We start from the raw sequence: 21,749 nt of genomic DNA on the forward strand, positions 1-21,749 counted from the left end.
TTTTTCACAGGACGGTCACTCCATTTCCTGGGATATAAATGTCCTCTTCTTTTCTTATTTTTTCTATCCTTGACCCTTTTAGACACGCGGTAATCCACTTTCAACTGTGAGTCAATATACATTTTCTTTTTGTATTCCTTTAATCATCAAGCTTGTATGGCACTAAGACATTAGGCAGTATCTATATCCGTAAAAATAAATGAGTGCACCGGAAAAGCTTCAAATATAGAAAACAAAAATGCATGTATGACTTGTACGACGCGAAGAATATTTGAATGTGCATATGACCACAATTTCTCATCTTTCATTCTTGGATGAAAAGCAATATAAAAGAAAAAAAAAACTTGTATTAGGTAACAGTAAGTAAGGACTACCTAAAATTGGGAGTATACCTGATACGTTAAGGCTGGAGATTATTTTCTTTTAATCTGTGAGATCTTTAAAGAATTTCAGATGTACACATATAATAGGACAAATTCCTGTAAGTGACCTAATTCCATTTTCAAACTCCTTAACCCTATAAAAAAAAACTTTTTCTTGTGTTTGTGTACAATTTCTAACGAACTCGCGACCACTTCGAGCAATCGTATGGTCTGGTTGTTCACGTAATGATAATATTCTATTGCTCATCAGCATTCGGGAAATCGGTCCGTTAATTTCCAGCTTCCAGCGACTCCTCGTTTTGTAAATTCATGACTTCCGGATGCCACAGATATGTCATTCAACCAATCTCATTCTCGTATATGCCAAATTACACGTGACATGGCCTCTTAGAGGGATGGTACAGTTTCGACAGAGATGGGGCTACAGGTTTCCAACATTTTTTTGATGATGATTCTTTTTTTTTTAAGATAATGAGAGATCTCCTATGAAATATGAAAAAGCATATAATCTAAGAGGAATTCAAAGTTTAGGGTTATTTGATGAAAACTGGTTTTAAAATGGCGGAGATATCGAGAACGAAGCAATCCTGGATAAAAGGTTGAACCCACCTTTTATCAATATCGTTTTGATTTACTTTGTTTCTTTCATAAAGTGGTTTTGAAGTATCTTGCATGAAATGAAAGGTTGAATCCCCAACTCGGCCAATACTATACTATCCCTTTAATCTGATGAGACGTTCCGTCTTTCCTCCGTCTTTCCTGTCTTGATGTTTGTGTGCTTGTTTGTTTGTTTGTTTGTTTGTTTGTTTGTGTGTGTGTGTGTGCGTGTGTGTGTGTGCGTGTGTGAAATCAAGGTTTTCTAACGCTTCTCCTTCTCCAAGCAAACACTTGATGAATTCGGTGAAATAGCGGCGCCAATCAATCAGTGATGAATCGAACGCCAATCGAACATCTATATGATGAAGTTGCGGTCTATTGGACTGATAAGTCAAGCCCCCAGTCCACTGACCATCGGAGGCTCATCTGATCCCCAAAATGCCACAATGTCGGCGTTCCTATTAGTCCGATGAAATTTGTTCCGACAATTAAGCTTCAGAGACTCTAACCGACGCTCGCCGAGGGCGATGCCAATGCCAAAAGAGCTCCAGAACGAAGACTCAAGCTGACCTGTCTGATGACCGTTTAATCGTCACAAATTCAACAGACTGTCATAGGATGTCGGCTGGACACGTCTGATAGTCGCCTAACACAAGTCTAACACACATCGAACACTTATTGGACTGAATCGACACTTATCCGACACTGGTGGATAACATTGCTGCAATATCAGACGTCCTGCATGCTCCAAGGATCCACAATAAGGACCCACGGTATATGAACAGCAATTTGTATATCGTATACAAAAGCTGTGGCTGTTGATTTTTTTTATCCACAACTATATTCACAACACGCACTTTTGCACATGTTTCTGAGACCTATTTTTATTGAAGCCTGTTTAAGACAAAACTACACTAATTAACCATACTAGGGGCGTTCTACATCTTTCACTTTTCGAAAATTAAAGCGCGCACAACTAAACTGCCCCATGGCATTTTGCAAGTTTTGTAATGGAGACAAGGAAAGTGTGCTGGAAGCCAAACAGCATTCCAATAAGTCACCTAAAGGATAACATAATAATAGTTTACTGTGTCCTAGACTGTGTCGCATCAAGAAATACATGTCTGTTTGCTTCGTTTCTATCTGAGAATATGGCTGGACAGCTCGTATTTAGCTGCAATAGCTGGTCTTCCATGGGGTCCAGTTAGATGTAAGGCGGGACCACTTCACCGAGTTAAACACCCTGCTCTTTGCGATGAATGAATGAAGCGGGATCTTTTACGTGCACGAGTTGTGACTCTCTCACACACGGGACTTCCATTTTATGTCCTATCTGAGGGTCAGAGTGTTTTGCCCCTTACTAAGAGGGGATGGTATGATTACACACAACATTGCTCAGTGGGACCCGGGTATCGAACCTGGGTCCTTAGGATCGTGCGGCAGACGTGCTACTGACTGAGCCAACTAACCGCCCTCACTAACCAAGAAGCAGTTTGATACTTCTTGCAAATGGCTAATTCACCCATTTATGTCCCTCTTTGAATATGTTGTAATGCCTGGTCAAACTACTCACAAAATACGAAAGACGCAATAATCATACAACACACACACACACACACGAAAAAAACCAAACAAAACATGGCAAGAGATCCCACAGGAGCTGATATTCGGACTCTGACACGAGTAATCTTAAATGAATTGAGACGGGGTAAACGTTGAAGAAAGGTGGAAGTTTTACAAATGCAAAATGGTATACCATGCTCTAAGTGCTGAATCGCCGTGTTATCTGTCAGACATGTTTACCCGGTCTCGTTCACTACATGGCCACAGAATAAGAAATGAAGTAAACATGGGTGGACATGTGATCTTGCAAAAGCCTGGGCATATCTGGGGAAAGGGAGATTTTCCCACTATGCAGCCCTAATCTGGAACGAGCTCATATCAAACAGGCACCCTCAAAACAAACTTTTACCAATCTTTAATGCAGAAGATAGTGAGAGAGATATAAAAAACGAGCAAATATTGTGCACTTGATTGCCTCCAAATTCCTTTATTCTACACTCTTACTATGAGAATGTTGAGGGAATATATCCTCAAAGCTGCCACTATACGTTGTCTGACACTACTTGTAGCGAAAGTGTTCATGATATTCGATGTCGAAATTCAAAGATGGATGGATGCGGCTCTTCAGGTTCATATATCGCTGGGACACATGTGGCCTTCTTCCACTGAGACTTTTTATTTCCTTCCTCCGTGAATGTGATGGATTCTACACAAGAGACTAATCAAAAGGCGTACTGTACTGACGGCATATATCTGTCACGTCACATGTCGGCCCTTACGGGGAGCACATTGCACAATACTTCGATCTGCGTCTTTTTCGTCACAGTTTGCGAAATCGATGAAATGAAATTGAATCCAGCTGCGCTCTGGTCCATCAGTTCGCAGGTGGACATATCCTTACTTGGGGATACGCTATCTCTGATATATGAGAGGAAAATCCATCCAGGTTCAAATTTCTTCCCTGCTGTGGTTTGTCTTACAACAATAAATTGAAAAGGATTAAATTTCCCATCTGTAGAAACCTGTCGTGAAGGACAAACCTTGACAAGTGCATGTAAATTACAAATCTATTTTTTTTTTTTATTCTGGTCGGTGGGCTTCCGCAAAATAAACGATGGAATTATTTTAGTTTAATATCAAATTGTGGCAAAGAGGAGCTTTTCCAATGATCTATATTGAGATTGGATAACAGTTCTAAACCAAAAGGGAATGTGATGAAATTAGTGAGTAAATGCCTCTTTTCACAATGCAAAAGTGTCTGACGTTTTGTACGTCACAAAACGTGACCTACTTCATATCATGTACAGATTTGCAATGTACCTAGTGAGAAACTGATTCATAATATCATGTTAAAAGAACCCCAGAAAAAGAAAATAATGTTCACTATTCAGTTATGTATTAGCCCGTATCAACTTCGGTATTATCCGATGTATGCTTTCTGAGTTATTAACGATCAAAATGTGTATCATTTTCTAACACTTTTAGATACAAGTAAGCAAAACCCAGGCTCATTTTTCCACGTTTGTCGACGCACTTTTTTCCCATTTTCATTTGAGTTGTGAAATACAACATACTTGTGGAACGATCTATAGCATACTTAGAGAATTATAATAATCAAGGACTACAATACATCCTTTGGGCTTACTTGAGTGTGTTCGTATGTGTGTGTGTGTGTGTGTGTGTGTGTGTGTGTGTGAGTGTGCGTGTGTATGTGCGTGTGTGTGATACAAAGACTTCGTTAGTCATTCCACTTCCAGCTAACACATTTGTTTCAGTCGATTGTGTGTAAAGTGTACTGTCTCATAGCAGTTATCGTAAAAAAGACGCCAGCACTGTTGCAACGAAAAAAATTTCAATTTTTCTTTCTCTGCTTCAATCATTTCGTATGTAAAGTAAAAACAAAATGTTCCTGTAAGTGTATCTACCTTGAAACCCGTAGATGAAGCAAGAAGTGTTTCTTCATATTTTGTTCCCTCTCAAACAGAAATTACGATGCAGTTCTCTTCCTACTAACTGAGCTTTACACAATGTTGCTGCATGTATTTTTTCCCCTTCAAACACATGTCAAAATGCTATCATACATGTAATAAACAGATTGACTTTGAAGGAATCTCACAAAGAAAATCTCGAAGTCTTAGCGAGCCTCCCCTCATCTTTTTGGACGTCCTGTTTATTAGAGGGGGGGGGGTCAAAATTCTAAATGAACAAAACATGTTTGTTCGATCTGCCAACACGTGAAACTAGATTCATTATTGGTCAATTATTCTTCAGCATTTTCGCCCACAAACTGTGGATGGCACCATGGATTTTAAGTCTTGTGACCCCGCAGTTGATTTTTTTTTTGGCAGCAGCCATGTTTGTTCGAAGTCCTCCGGCCGGGAAGGGCAGGTAACAATCTCGTGGATTATGCCACAACGAGCAATTAATTAACCCTCAGCGCGACACAATTATTTTCTACCCATAGGTATGTGTGTGAAATAAGTGCACAATTATTGACTCATTGGCACAGAAAAGGTTTATCCCTTGGTTGCCACGTAAAACTCAAAACAACTGTCCATTATGACCTGCTCTTCTACAGAGTTCTTTGAGTACACAGGTCACTGAATGAACAAACAAAAATATTATAAATAAAAACTAGCTTACCTTGCCCCAAATCTTGCCGGATGCCCCCAACAAATCAAAAGAGTCCCCGCCTGACTGTAGAGAAGCAACCTGAAATAAAACAAAATATCGAAGGATTTCAACAACATTTGAGTTCATTATTTGAAGTGCACGCCCGCAACATAATCAAGTTGAATTCAACCTGATGTATTATCAAAGCAAATGAGGAGAATGGTACACGGGATTATCAGAATCGGATCTGGCATTATAAGACAGTTTGTTAGGGACTACGAAAATTTGACATGTTTGCACTGTAGCAACGACTTTGACATCGAAGTTGAGATCACATAGTATGTCACTTTGCTGACGGCTTGTTTTTAATCAATCACAATTGATTTGAAATGGTGTAAGTTCTGATTTATCCAGGTAACGATGAATAAAGGTACAAAATTAAATCAATTCATCTGGACTTACTGTTTGATAATCTAGCAGAGAGTAAGAGTTGGTCTTGACTCCTTAATCAATCAACCAATCACGTAATCTCTCGCAAAACTTTATAGCAAAAGCAAAACACGCATCTGCTTCAACAGAAATATTCTTTAAGATGTTAACGATTGTGATTGAGCAGGGTTTGCGCATTGAAATGACACACACAAAAACATGAGAACCATTTTGACTGACACTACAACATTAAGTGATCATAACCTTGGGGCACCTGCTAGCGACCATGATCTACTATCACCTTCTCATCTAATGGGAGACTCCTATCATTCAACTCCTCATATGTACCACTTGTCCCTCCATTTCCAACGCCCCTCTCCATTTACGTCACTACCAAGTATAGAAATACTATACCTATAAAGCACACAGGCAGATTGCATCTTTAGTTTTTACTATGCCCCACTGTACGACACTGAACACTATAGATTATCATTACTAAATATCTCATCAAAAAGATTTGTGCTCAAACCGCTCACATCAAGCATGGAAAGAACTGGAAAATGTCTCTTTTTTAAAATGTCACATTCGAAAATTACGCCTGGTTGCACCATACGACGTTCTCATGGCGAGTTATTGCCAGTTCGTATTTTTTTTTTCTAATATGAAGCTCTGCGCTGTCATAACAAACATTACCACTTTTATCAAAGTCGGACATAATAGGAAATGACGTAGGCCATGATTCATTTCGTCACAAAGTATAAACATTACTTGATATTTTTCTTCTTTTTTCCCAAATGCAGGGGCTACACACACACAAACACACACACACACACACACACACACACACACACACAAGAACAAATCTTTCTTGCAATTGAACAGCATCGCACAACCGTAGTACTTTTACTCAACCTTCCAAGGATGGGCCATTCGTTTAACAAAGTGTGCACAAAATTTCTCCATAGAAAGAAATTCATCATGTCTGACCAATTAAACTTTCAACATAGCTGTTTTATGGCATTCTGCATGCACTATAGTGTATACCACACAACAGCAAGACATCCACGGAAACTTATCCCACCAGGAAATAGTAGTCCTATAATAGCTGGGCCTCGAGCACTAAACTATGAATTGGCGGGAAACGGCGTACCGTGGTTCAGCATCTTGGGGTGTAATCAGAATCGCATATCACGCGGGAATACAAACAAAGAAAGATCAATGGGTCGCATGAGACATATACATCGTTAAGACCGAAAAGTAATTAATCAATTGTTGAATTTCAACGAAAAATAAAGGGCCACTGTGGACATATTGTACAAACTATTGCATCAATCCCCATGCGTAAGTAGGGTGGAACTGATTGAAAATGGTGCCAAGCATGGGTTTTATAATTTACTGCAACGCTCTAGATACATCTAACCTAGTTCGATAAAGAGGGTGAGGGATCAGCTAGCCCCAAGTTGAAAGATTAAAGCCACTATTCATCATTTGGAGATGAAAAAACAGCTATAGTGCTTTAAAATAGTTCTAAAATTTGAGTTAGGAATACAAACAACCAACGTGAAGATGTTAATCAGTATGATCTGCAAGTACTGTTGGATATACAAAATGTTAAAAAAATATTAGATCAAAATTGTTTCTTTACAGAATAATCAAATCAAAAGCCTTTGGGGGTTTACACCTAATTCCCTACCAGGAAAAAATCTGGTGTGTGCGGTTCTTGTCAGTAATTTTGTATTTCAGAAACTGTCAGAATATATTAAGTGATATCCAAGTGACATCGGTGTGAGAAAACCATGAGGCTGAAACAAAAACAAAAAAGAAGAAGATAATTTACAAGATTATAAAGAAGATTGAAACATCGGGAGCACGGCAATTGCATAACTGTCATTTTGTAGCAAAACGGTAAAAAAAGGATAAATGGTGAAGTCCCGTGACATGCATTGGAGCAGAGTGTCTCAGAATAATTTGTCTCATTGTCAAACAATTCAAAATTCAACGCTACTCCACGCGGAAACTATCACTATTCTCTTATGGAAGTATCACTGGAAATATGCGATTTTATCATACAAAAACAAGGGACTTTAAAAAGTGACATTTTCGAAGTAGTCTTGTTTGTAAAGTAAACCGCGCATTCATACATTCTTATTTGCCACGCAATCCCTGGCACGTGACAGATGACGTAATAGCAGGAGCACATTGGCAGAGCCGAGAAAGTAGACGAAGCTCTAGGACTGGACTTCTTGCGAGTAAACACAATGCGACCTGACAGAAAATCCGCCAATACTGCGGTGTCCCCAACGCGCACGCGTGTGCTGAATGCACAATATATTGCAGCGGGCGCGAAGGGGTCGCAATTATCATGCATTCGCATCATAATGCCTGTACGCAAGGGACACCACATAATGGCGGATTTTTGCAGCAAGGGGTCCGTTTCATCAAAATTGATCGTAAGATTGATTTCAAGGGGATATCTCACTGAGCGGCGAATGTTTGCGATTGTTTGTGAACGTAGTGAAAGTCAGGTGTCGTCAGGCTTCGTAATCAGTTACAATGAAGTTCTTTATATTGCTGCAATCAAATTCGCAAAGTTTTTCGTGTCGAAAAAAACAACTGAGAATTACTTGCGAATTTTGATTGCAACTGTTTACTAACCATGACGAAACCTAAAATGCGCTACGTTCGCAAACATTTGCCGCATAGTGCTCTTTAAGACTGATGCGATTAAAAACAAAACAAAACGTTAAGCTCGATCTGCTAATGAATCTGCGCTTTAAATCAAGCGTAAGTATTTTCATGAAACAGACTTACGATCAGTATTTGGTGTATTTGATCATACCCTCGAATTCACTGACTTACGCTCAATAAATCGAGGGTAAGACCACTCGCAACTATTTATCAAACTGGACTCCTAGTGGGATAGGTCTATACGGATACTGGTAAACTAACTTGCGTATTGGCCAGCCACTGCTGGGTGAGTATTATTGACACATCCAATACAAACAACATTATGTTTGAAAGTACTTATATGATGCAAATTCAAGATTGTTTTTCCCTACAGGATCTACATCGCATTGTTCCAACTTTTATAAGAAAAGTGAATGCAAATAGATAGAATGGTAGGAGTTCCACTGATATCAGACGTAAAATGGAAAGCACGTGTTTTCTGGCTACACATGTTTTCACATATCGGTGACATTGGTCTTAACCACATGTCGATATAATACCCACGTACGTGTATATTATTTCATAGGCTATTGCAATGGTATGAAAGCATGACATTATCATCCATCTCCTTAAATATGCACATGTGGTTGAAACCAATATCAGCGTTTTGTGAAAACATGTGAAACATTAGAATTACATAGCTTCAACTTTATGTGGTGTTTTTATTTTCAAGAAACTTCTAATCTTCTGTTTGTTTGAGTTGTTGTCTTCACTAATTTGTTGTATCAAGGTAGTATATATCTCAGGCGGGAAGAAACATATACCTCCCAACTTTGGCAAAGAGAATTAAGCGACAATCCATACAATTCTGAGCTGCCAGAGTTCTTAACATGTTGTACTTGGATGATGAATTTTAGGCAGAAATATTCATCCTGTGAAGATACATCTAAGTCGGCAAGTCCAAATCTCAAACTTGACGCTATAGTGAGTGTAAATGTGTATGACTTTGTGGGCTTACAGAGAGAGGGAGAGAGAGAGAGAGAGAAAGCCTCGTCATTTTCTTCTCTTTTTTTCTTGGCCAAACAAGGCAGAAGCTCTACGGATTTGTCTTCGTACAAGATTTGAGATGAAAAAAATAGAAGACCAAACAGAATTCAAATATATATATATATATATATATATATATATATACATGAGGTTTGAAAACACCATCATGACAACAGGAGAAAGGTAAAATATACACCCAGAAAAAAAAATCACTTTTTCCAGTTCATATTTTTCATAGATTTTGATACAAAATCTGTGTGTCATGCATATTAAAGGTTATTTAATTCCCTATGGTCCTGGTATGGTAATACAATAGGAAATTTTACACACGAGTGAGCACATTCGTTTTTGTCTTCCAAAGCACAAAAGTCAAAATCGCAGAATTTTAGGATTTTAGTCAATCATTTGTAAATGCCCTTAAGGATAGCAATGATAACAAAAGACCAACTTAACACAATTTTGAATGAATATCAAAAGACAGTTTTCGTTCCCTTGTATCTCTTCATATCCTCTAACAAGAAAAAAGAATGGGAAACTAAAGGGGCAAAATGGACAATTCTTTTTATTTCATTCTTTTAATTAAAGAATTTAAGAATTCATGAGACAAATTCAAGAACCAGTTATCACTTTCGATGTGCTTAATTCGAAATAACATTTCAAGTTTCTACTATTTTGTTAATATTGCCTCTTCTGTAATGTCATTTGAATCGGATTTGACAGAAGATCCTTCATTTTCTCCATTATTGTTTGACTTTCTTTATCTTTGAGGGCTGCAAAGACATCATAAAGATCAATGGGTATTTTTTTTCCAATTTAATTTGGGTTTCTTATTGTTGATTTGTCTTTTGTGCTGATTGTTGTATGGAAGAGCACATACGCATGAATGAGAACTTGCCCATTTTTGCAATTTTTACTTTTGTGCCTTCGAAGAAAAAAAAAAGGAATTTGTTCACTCATGCGAAAAGATTTTTTTTTTACCTACCAGGTCGATAGCCAATTAAATTGCCTTCAACAAGGTCTATACCCCCATCGATATGTAGCCTATATTATACAACGTCCAAGTAGATCCTTGTAATTTGATTGGAGGATTGTTGGTGACGTGATATTCAATAAGTACTCCATTCAACGCGCCGTGCAATTTTGGTTCTATTTTTGCGTGCAACTTGGTTCGATTTTTTCGTTCTATTCCATGGTTCGAGAAATTGTACGGTAAATACTGCGTGTACTGTGTGTTGCATATTGAGAATCGCATGCAGCTAGCGCAGTGTACGTGTGCGGTTGCCAAGCGCGTACGTAGGCCTACGTAGTGTTAGTGCACGTGTGTATGAGCGCTAGTATAGTTGTGACCTGGGACCGTATTCTGAGAGCTTATTAAGTGTTAATGATACCAAAGAGTGTCATTAACTACTCCGATATCACGCATTACATCGTGTTTTCTCTGCCACAGCGATGCTCACCGTCTTCGGTAACCGAGGAGCGGTTGAATCTTGTTATCATGGTATCCGTAGAATTCAGAGAAAAAAAGAAATATAGCCGATCTTCGAGGAATTTTGTCATTTTATTTGAGCAAAGAGGTTGAGACCTTCGCGTGCGTAGGTGAGGGGTTGTAATCAAATACCGGAGTGTGCGCACGGAGCTCTTGGGCTGTAATTACAGGGGCGTGGAGGAGCGCGCATTGAGGGCATATTTGCGCGTGTAATCATCATTTTGGCTTCTAACAACTCGTCTGATTGGATGGAATAACAATTAGATGGGAGGGACCTAAGATAATTACAGGGGACTTAATCATACCTTAATTACGTCCTAAGAATACCGATTTTGCCCATGATTAAGGGCCTATTAACTTCACGACTTAATCACGAAGTTAATTACAGACTTAATTACGACCTCAGAATACCACCCCTGTATCTACACTGATTGCACAAGCCAGAAAGAGAATCGCAGTGGATCCACATGTAAGTATGGCTATATTTTTCATACATATATAGACTTCTAGGCCTACTTAGACCAAAAAGATCTACTTGGACGTTGTATAAATCAAATAGTGTATGGTCTTTACTCGTGCAATGGAATACCATTGCACTCGTGACCATTTACTATTTGTATAATAATCTATGAGAAATATGAGCCTGGAAAGGTGCTTAACTGAGTGTATATACGTAATCAGACAATTCTCCCGAAGAATCAAGGGTGACTAAGTCTCTACCAGACAGTAAATAGCATACTTGACATTTGCAACCCACTTCTTTCTTTAATAGTTAATGAATTCTTGTGTCGAGTTACATAAACACAGTTATATACAACCAAACCAAACAACGCCAAAAAAAAAAAAAAAAAAAAAATCAAAGCCCTGTAATGGTTGAAGCCACATTTTCAGATTTGCCGAGAGATGCTGGGCCAAGGCTTCACTTCTATGACGGGAATAAAGGAAAACTTAAAATAAAGGCAATCAGTGCCACTCCAAATGTTAAGGCCACGGGTTGCGCATTAAACTCCACGGCATCTCTTCCAAGAAAATACTTTGGCCTCTTCGTATTTACGGCAATTGTTAACCTACCTGCTGTGAACTGATGGAATGACTTTTTTTTTTCTGAAAGGATCAACCTACTGAGTAGGTCGACAAACTACCTCCTCGTGCGATTCAAATTTGTGGGCTGCGTAAATGACACAATCTATCTTAGTTTGGTTAGAAATTAGATTTTCTGCCTAGGAAATGAAATCTCTTCGTTATTTCTCTGATTTTCATGATCATAATCATCTAGACTTTTATGAGGGAGAAGTACGTGTTTCAGTCGAAATATGTCCTGATTCAGAGGTGAAAGCAATTGTTCTGTTTAAAAAAAAAAATGTTTTGTAGAAATACATGGAGTTTTGGTGCTCCCGCTAAAGCAGTTCCTGATGTTTGGCTGAGCACTGTATATTCCCATGAGTGTCTAACCATTAAAAAAATAGTCACGTGATTCTCTCTCTCTCTATCACTACAGACTTTAAATGCTCAATCTACATACATGCGTGTTTATTAGCCTTTTTGATTTTGCTTTTACATATTCACTTGTTAAATAATCATTTTTTTAAAATATATACATTAACTTAAAGGAAAACTTATAATCAGTGAGACTCCGAGGTCACGGGTTGGGCATCAACTCAACGGCATCTGTTCCAAGAAAATACTTTGGCCTCTTTGTACTTACGGCAATTGTTAACCTGCATGCTGTGAACTGATGGAATGACCTTCGGTTGTTTTTTTTTTCTGAAAGGATCAACTTATTGAGTAGGTCGACAAACTACCTCCCTCGTGAGATTCAAATTTGTGGGCTGCGTAAATGACAGAATCTATCTTGGTTTGATTAGATATATCATTTCTGGTGAGGAAATGAAATCTCTGCAGTTATTTTTCTGATTTTCAATGAGCATATAATTATCTAAACATTAATGAGGGACAAGTAAGTGTTTCAGTCGAAGTATGTCCTGATTCAGAGGTGAAAGCAATTGTCATGTTAAAAAAAAAGGAAAAAAAAAACGTTTTGTACAAATACACGGAGTGTTTCGGTGTTTCCGCTAAAGCAGCCGATTATTGGCTGAGCACTGTATACATGTATTTCCATGAGCATGATCACTCAATCTATGATATTCACGCGTTTATTTTCTTTCTTGCTTTTCTTTTACGTATGTACACGTTGGATGATTTCGTCATTTACTTCGCTTTAATATAGAATTCAGGTGTAAAATCCCCCTCCTAACTAGAAATGTCGCTTTGGCGACTGGTATGCCTCCGCCATAATGCATGATTTTCCCAATAGGTCTAGATAGTATGTGGACAATGTGTGATTATATTTTCACAAAATTGGCAAAATATTGAAATGACAAGTTTGTCACAAATGTGTTGAATGTTCACCTTCCTTGACCTAGGTTTAATTGGATGAATAGGAGAGCATGTATTTGGGGATTTAAGGACCTTAACTAGACTTTGACCCATTCATACATTTATGCATTGAGTAATTTTCAAGATACCGGTATGGAGAAAAAGTGCAATTTCTGAATTGAATAGTAAATTGTTACCATTTTCATCTGGCCTTTGACCATAAAATTCATAAGATAATCACTTTCAGGCAGAACATGCACAATATGTACTAAGTTTCAAGATAACTTGAGCCACTTCCGAGATATGGAGGAAAAAGTTAGTTCAGCACTTTCACTTGATCTTTGACCTTTTGACCTTTGAGGCAAAAAAAAAGAAGAAAAAAAAATCTTTATAGAGAATTTCTATTAGGTTACACATGCATACACCAAGTGTAAAAAAACATAACCCTGCTGGAATTGCATAAATATGAGGGAAATAGTAAAATTTTGAAGTGTTGCACTTGACCTTTGACCCCATGAACCCTACATTCTCTAGATAATCACTTTCAGTCAGTACATGTATATACTATGTTCCATGAAGATACCTTGAACAATTTTCCAAGGCACGGAAAAAAAAAAAGAAGTTTTAACATTTTTATCTGACCTTTTGACCTTTGATCTCATGACCCAAACTTTCACCAGAGAATCTTAATTGGGTAATACATGTATACACTAAGTTTCAATAAAATATCTTCAGGCATTCAATAGATATGGTGGAAATAGTGAAATTTTATGTATTTGACCCTGACCTTTTGACCTTTGACCTCTGATCTCATGACCCAAACTTTCACCAGAGAATCTTAATTGGATAATACATGTATACACTAAGTTTCAAGAAAATCTCTTCAGGCATTCAATAGATATGGTGGAAATAGTGACATTTTATGTATTTGACCTTGACCTTTTGACCTTTGACATTGAGCATGTGCACCCAAAAGTTGATAGGCACAACTTTACCCCCTAATACACATATATGCAAAGTTTCATTAGGATACCTCAACAGGTTTTGATAGTTACCTTGTCCACAAAATTCATTACGGACGGACGGAATGACGGACGGACGGACGGACGGACGGACGGACGGACGGAAGGACGGACGGACGGACAACCCGAAAACATAATGCCTCCGGCACCACTTCGTGGCGGAGGCATAAAAATACGCATTTTGAAAAATGAGAGCGCAACTGTCAGGATGTATTTTCACTAAAAATTGTAAATGTTAATATAATTAAGATCATTATCATTACTATTGTCATATTACCATATCGTTAGTTTTGTTGTTGAGAGTTACCTCATCATATCACGTCAATATTATCATTATGATCCCTTGTAAATGATTCAAGATTCATGAAAAGATTCAAGTCATTTATTGCCATGCACTCAGACATAAAGATCGTCCTAACAGTCTCCAATTATACAAACATACAGATATGCAGAAGGAAATAGAACAATATAACTAAATGACAAGTGCACATTGTCAAAAATACATAATCTAACTCATGAAATATTGTACTTGGTCCCTACGCATGTGTGATGATAAATCTAAAACATTGCCAGCTTGATACAGTAGTTGATAGAAATCGCCTCCATATTAAAATCAGCATTAATGAACACTGCAGTTGTACAATCAGGCTCAATCTAGGCTATTTCTTTCATTTTTTTTTTGGGGGGGGGGGGCAGGGTGGGTGGGGGTATCAAAATTGATCATCTTTACCAACTTTACCTTGTCAGTATGTTGTTCGTCCTTCTGCATCCCATCCACCTGGGTTAGCTTTTTGGCGATTCCAATGGTAGGAATGTCTGACAGAACCCCAAGGTGACAAGCTGTACCAAAACCTGGAAACAGGTGGCAGAAAAAAATAAACTTATAGAAAACTTAGGTAAAGCATGGACCTACTACACATATGGACCATGAACAGAGGTCTTTCTTTGATCCAATGTTCACCACCGCCACCTGATTATGTGCATCTTAATGAGTATATTCATTGACGATTGTGTAATCACATCACTGACAAAAGAACCCAGTTTCCCTCATTTCGATCCTATTTGGCTGAGGTGCCTTTTCAGACTCAACTGCCTTTGAATAAACACCAATGATGGGGAGCAGCAAACCTGAAACAAGGACAAATTTTGCGTCACAAAATTTGTAATTACTGAAGCAGCCACTTGCGGCCATGCAAGTCACATCCCTGAATGGCAAGACAAGCATGTTGTCTACTGTCACTGCCCATGTTTACTCTGAAACAATGTGCGACAAATGGGGAAAAATAGATTACAAATCACAGTCAATCTGCGTTATTAGTTGCTTTTTCTTGTAAAGTACTTGCATTTCGCAAATGAAATTGCCTTGGCGATGATTTCGCAATATACACTACAACTGCACACGCATTTTTCTTGATTTAAGAGAGTTATTAGCTTCTGCGCATGTAGTTTTTAGATTTCTCAAAGCGCCGTCTTGTTTTTATCCAGGCTGGCTGTCGGTGGACAACACTGCATGGATCAAAGCAGGAAAGCATGTTCAAAATGTTTTTGTGACGCTTTTGGCAGAAACAGGTGCACGAATTAATTAACGAGCGATGAATGTCCATGTGTTGTAGGTCCATGGGTAAAGCGGGGTTCCCACTATCACGATTGGCACCACGATCGAAATCGTGGTTTTAATCGTGAAGCAATCGTAATGATCTTATCAGATCGTACTAGATTGCATCAGATCTTGAGGTCAATCGTGGCAATCGCGATAATCGTAGAAAAATTTTGGACGGTTCAAAAATTTTCTACGATTAACACGATTAATTTTTGATCGTCATCATCGCATCAGATTGTCTTGGATCGTATCAAAACGCAGCACATCTTATCTAATCATGCTTCTTAATCGTGTTGATCGGGATCGACTTTTTCACTTTCCTTCTGCTTATTTTGCACATTTGCCTTTATTTTACTCGTAAATCGTATATATTTTGTATTCCGCGAGGTTGAATAAGGGAGGGCGGCATAATGAAATATAAAATAACACCACTGAAACATCCACCAGAAGCAGAATGTTCCACATACCCCACAAAGTAACTTTTGTGACTTTTGAAAAGAGACCATTGTCGTGGATGTTAGGTCACTTGTGCATGAATATAAAGATCACTGTCATTATTTTTCACATAGAAGTTAGTCAATAAGTATAGCAATACCCCTGCGAAATGATTTTGCTTAAGACTTTTTTTTTTTTTACAGCGACATTATTTCAGGGGAGTTACATTTCTGTTGTGTGTGTTTGTCGGTTTTGTTAAACACCGAATGAATCAAGCCCAACCAACCAAACTTTCAATACCCCATGAGACAATGACATTTTGAAATAAAGATGCATATGATACACACTATGCGAATATGAAATCAAACAAACAAGCAATGCTCTCAGTTCGGCCAACTTTCTTATATTGAGCGTAAATAACATATATTATTACATTAGCATTCAAGAAGATCCCACCGTCTTTTTTAGCTTCAACTTCATATTATTTTCTTCATGTACGGGTTGTATTTCAGAGAAAGGTGAAAGCATTTGTCTTGATCTTTTTATCTGGAGAATATGGGGCAATGATCTGATCTTGTGTATTCGGATTCTTTTTTTTTGGGGGGGGGGGAGGATGAGCACGTCGATTCATTAATCTATTAATTTCTATAGGTTAAATTAGAGGAAGGACTATCTGAGGTTGTGGCTGACCTAGGTGATGCTTTCTGTCTGATGATAATGTAATCGTCATTCGCAATACTGCAAAGGTCACGTTCTCATCATCCTCAACCTGTCAACCCTTGCCATCATCAATGGTTGTGGATAATAGGCCTAATCACTCTGCAGAAGTTGAGGAAACAATGAAATCCATCGTCAGCCGGACTATAATATTCCCATTCGGGTCCAATCGCACCTTAAATGGGGGTCGCTTTTGATCCCGATCGTGAAAGCTATCGTATCTTATCTAAACAGCCAGCATTGGTTCGCGGTATTCGTATTGGAACGTATCATAACGTAGCTGCATACACCAAATCTTGGGGAACCCAATCGTAATGATAGTGGTAGATCGGAACCAATCATGGACTCAATCGGGACAATCCTATCGGATCGTATTTGAACGGGAGACCAGATAGTGAGAGGTCGTATTGCTTGAAATAGACCATTCGTGACTATATCGCATCCAAGCGAAGCAACACGTATTGACTCGCATAACCTCGTATCCAAACGTGAAATTTCAGACGAGTTCAACGAAACTTCCACGATCAGTTGCGAATGTCCAATCGTGGCGTTCGTAATAAATCGTGCGATAGTGGTAACCCCGCTTAAATCAATGGAACGCATAAACACTAGAATATTTAAGGAACCTCATTAGTTTATAATCATGCCGAAAAAATAGTGCCAAATGTGGATAAAAAGCCGATTGATTTTGCATTCTTTTCTTCTTCCTTTTTTTAACTACAAAGCATTTCATTTTCTGCTCATATTTTTGTTGTGTGCCCAGGATGTGATTATTGTTGGATTAGGTAGTTCTTAGCAAAAGCTATGTATATGTGTGTTATATATAAGTACCACAGTGACTTGATTCTTTTTTATCTTTGCAAAATTGTACATGCAAATGTGTAAGTTTGTCTTGTATTGTACTTTATCCTCACACACACACACACACACACACACACTTGTTGCTGATGAAAATCATGGTAATGATACATACGCAGCAATTTTAATGATCTATTTTTACTCATGTTTGATATTTATTACTTTTTTTTTTGTAAAGGAGACATGTTCTGAAGTCTGGTGAACGGGTTAGGGCCTGAATCTTAGTTTTTATCTTTATGACTCTCTGTTCCATTTCATTGAAACAAGAACACACAAAAACTGCGATGATAAACATTTGACATTGTTTACATAATCTCCAAATGGTTCAGAGAAATAAAAAACAGAAACTTGCTACCGAAATAATTTCCTAACATGCCACAGGGCTTACAATATTAGTTGGGAATGACCTGTAAGCATGCCTGTTAGTTCAGATTGTCAGAAACAAACAAACAAACAAACAAACAAACAAACAAAAACACACACACACAAATACTGACACTCATGGAGACACAGACACACAAATAACCTGCTGGGGTTTCTTCAAATATTCATACCTCTTGGATGAAGAATTCCATTCCCATCAACGAATATTACCTAAAGAGAGACAGTACAAAAACACAATGCATGCAACACTCAAAACATGATAGTAAGGCCTACACCATTCATATTGCCGATTACACTAACATATAGTAGCTACGTATTCCAAAGGGAAGCACTTGAAATCACTACATAACCATTCAATCATTAATGACTACATTTGGCCTATTTTAGGATATTTCTTCACAATCCTTCAATTGCAAGACACTAACTGAAATCGTTCACATTATAGTACGCTATTAGGGTGTACTACAGTACCCTGAAGATTAATGCGCTCCTACTCAAAAGCTGATATCTACAAGGTACCGCTTTTAACGAGGTTAATTTGGCGCTCCCGATTTTCTATTACCGGCACTGTATTCAGTTGATCTTTTTATCGTTTATGATGTATAACCGGTTATGGCGTCCGGATGACCCCGCTATAATCATTCATAAAATACGTCAAAAGTTTGAATTCCCTTGATCTATTACTCAAATCACAGTAGAGCATTTCATTCAGAGGTCTTTCACGTAGTATTTGTGAGTAATGTCATTCTTGGGGCTCCCGAATAAAAGAAGTAAAAAGCTTCATTCATGCATCTGCAGCATAGATCAATATAAATTGATGGCAATTACATGCAGTCAGATATTCAGACTCTGAATCAGACTGTGTGATAGCCGATGATATCACAGCAAATGTCGACCACAGAGTTAAACGAAGGGGTGGAAAAGTATGGAATAATGAAATCAATGGTACTTGAGGTATAAGATCCGGTTTGGACTCTCTCAGTCTTTGGAGGCGATCCAGGAAAAACGGAACCTCCCTGAACGCTAGGAAGCCTGAGATGTACGGTTGAGTCATGTTAACCGTTTGGCTGTCTTCATACACAACCTGCCGGGAAAAGAAATGAAAAATAGAAAAGAGCTATACATCACGGGGTCTTTCCCCACTTTAACTCTGCTCATTGTTCAGTCATTTCTACAACATTCTCCACGATGATAATCAGTGGATCACTGAGTTGGACAATAGGTCATGTCTAATGATGTGAGTGCAGTGTTTTAAGCTCTGTCTCTCTGGTTTTTCCTCTGACCTTCCTCTCTTTATTTTACAAAAAAAAAAAAAAACACCGAATAAAAGTCCGCAGACTAACCACATTCGGTTCACATCATAATCTGAAAAACAGAATAAATATTTCATCTTAATACATCAGAGACGGAAAAGAAGCTGAAACTAAAAAACTCATTTAAAACCCAATCTTGTACGTCTTTCAAGTAACTGTGGGTTTTTTCCTCTTCCTTTCTTGCTTTGTCTCACACGTTAGGCAGGTTTTCAGTTAAAAGTACTGTTTGTCATTGGGAGCAGTGATTTCAAAGTGTTCGAGTTATCACATTTGATGCGTATGTGTAGGTCGGTTGTATAACACAATATCCTTCCATATACAAATTTCGCAATAAAGCCTAACATATAAGGAGATATCACAATTTTTCTCAATAAACTATAAATGTAGACGATTGTTAGTAACAATTCCATTATCTATTGATCACATTGGGTGAATTCAACAATACTCAACATTGTACTCATTAACATTTTCACATTGGTTGATTCTATCCCTAACTCAAATTTTAGAATTGTTTTGAAGCACTAACGCTGGGTTTTTTGTTCATCTGCAAATGGTTAATACTTCCTTTAACAGCATGGGATAACAGAGACGGAAAAGACACGAAGCTGAATCTAAAAACTCTTTGAAAAAAAAAAAATCTTTCTTGCATGTCTTTCAATGAACTACTTGTTTTGTCAGTTGTCACACACGTCGGGCAAGCTTTCAGTTAAAATACCCGTCAACATGGTCTGGGAGTTTAACATTTTCTTCTTCATTTCAACATCGACCTGCAAATCACCACAAATGATCGGTGATTACAAAAGAATATGAGCAATCCGATGAAAATAACATCTATGCATCAACTGATAAAAGTTTCATCACAACAGTGGGAGAAGTCCATGGCTGAGCCATATATCACGCGAACATTAATCCTCAAATTCACAAAACGATGGAACTATATCTATGATTAGCGCCAACTTTGCCCCATATACTGACATCAAGCCATCACCGCGTTGTGTAATCTTCGCATGTTCTTTTGATAAGAAAGGTATGAAACAAACTCAAGCGCTCGGTATCGTCTAACTCTGACGTCACATTAGCATGCTTGTTTAAAAAAAAAATGAAAAAAAAATGTCTGCGAGAGTTTATGTCTGTTGATCCAACTTCTTCTCGAAGATAGAAAAAGATAAGCACACAAACAATTGAATCACACACAAAACTTTGAGTGTTCTGACTAGCTTACGATAATCATGATTGGTTGAATTCTTCATTTGTTATATCAACGTAATATTATTAGTATTATCATTATCATTTGTTTCTGTGCGGTATTTCGGGTAATAAGAACCCCTGCACGGTAAAGTTTGGTGATATCCAAAAATGTATTTTCGAGACCCCCCCCCCCCCCTTTTTTTTCAATGAGATAAGAGACTCTATACCGCTTTGACACCCTATAAATCGTTTTTCATCTACACAAACACACACACACACACACGCACACACATTACATACATACAATTAGATATGTATGTAAAGCCAAGGATATAACTAAGGATAGGTGGGATAAGTATAACTATAGATATAACTAAAGATAAGTGGGAAATCATTATCATAATCACCGTAACCTATACATTCCTTCGCTTCTTTGTGAAACTATTGATTGGACTTTGGAAGAGTTTGCCAAATGCGGTATCATTTTGTTCTCCTATAGTCCGCATAAGCTACAGACTACTTTTGTCACTTAGAAGACACGCCATGACTTGCTTGTGGTAATAGCAAGCCTATACACCAGCACATTAGAATAAAAAAGAAAGGCTCTCGCAAGGTGTTCTGATGAGGGCTGTAGAGTTCAACCACATTTTCTCCGCAAAAAGGTATTCACGTCATATCTTCTCCTTGTGGTTTGGTTGTGCGTATCTACAACTTTAAATCGGCAGCCGGAGAATCAACAGCAATAATTTGTAATCTTCCTCCCAGATTCCCTTGCGAAAGTCAAGAAGGTCTGATAAGTTTTTTTTCTTTCTCTTTTCAATCTCATTTCGTGTTCTTTATAAGTCAAGAGATTAAATGAAATTAAGAAGAGGCATCAATTGACTGCCCACAGTGGGATCAGAGCTTAATGCTGCAATCGCGCTAGGCTGTGGCAATGTTCAGGTCAAAATCCATGTAGCTCGGATGGGTAAGAATATAATCCGTATAAGATAAACTTTGCGGCGTATGTAATGGTACTCGGATGATGTGACTTTCATTGTCGGACATCAATGCAAATGTCTTTTTTTATAA

The 21,749-nt window shown here is 38.0% G+C and overlaps 1 protein-coding gene across 1 annotated transcript in view; it reads right to left on the reverse strand.

The window, feature by feature from the left end:
- LOC139740781 (endonuclease V-like) overlaps positions 1 to 21,749 on the reverse strand; it is a 73,665-nt gene that overhangs the window by 39,560 nt on the left and 12,356 nt on the right. Inside the window, exons 4-7 of the mRNA XM_071651355.1 lie at positions 19,127 to 19,261; positions 18,348 to 18,387; positions 14,923 to 15,035; positions 5,187 to 5,255 (exon numbers count right to left, since the gene is read on the reverse strand). Of these exons, the coding sequence (XP_071507456.1) occupies positions 5,187 to 5,255; positions 14,923 to 15,035; positions 18,348 to 18,387; positions 19,127 to 19,261 (357 nt within the window). The remainder of the gene's footprint in view (positions 1 to 5,186; positions 5,256 to 14,922; positions 15,036 to 18,347; positions 18,388 to 19,126; positions 19,262 to 21,749) is intronic.

The sequence above is a fragment of the Diadema antillarum genome, unplaced genomic scaffold (assembly GCF_040938485.1).
Source record: "Diadema antillarum isolate AM-2024a unplaced genomic scaffold, OU_Dant_1.0 seq00000881_RagTag, whole genome shotgun sequence".
Taxonomy (NCBI): Eukaryota; Metazoa; Echinodermata; class Echinoidea; order Diadematoida; family Diadematidae; genus Diadema; species Diadema antillarum.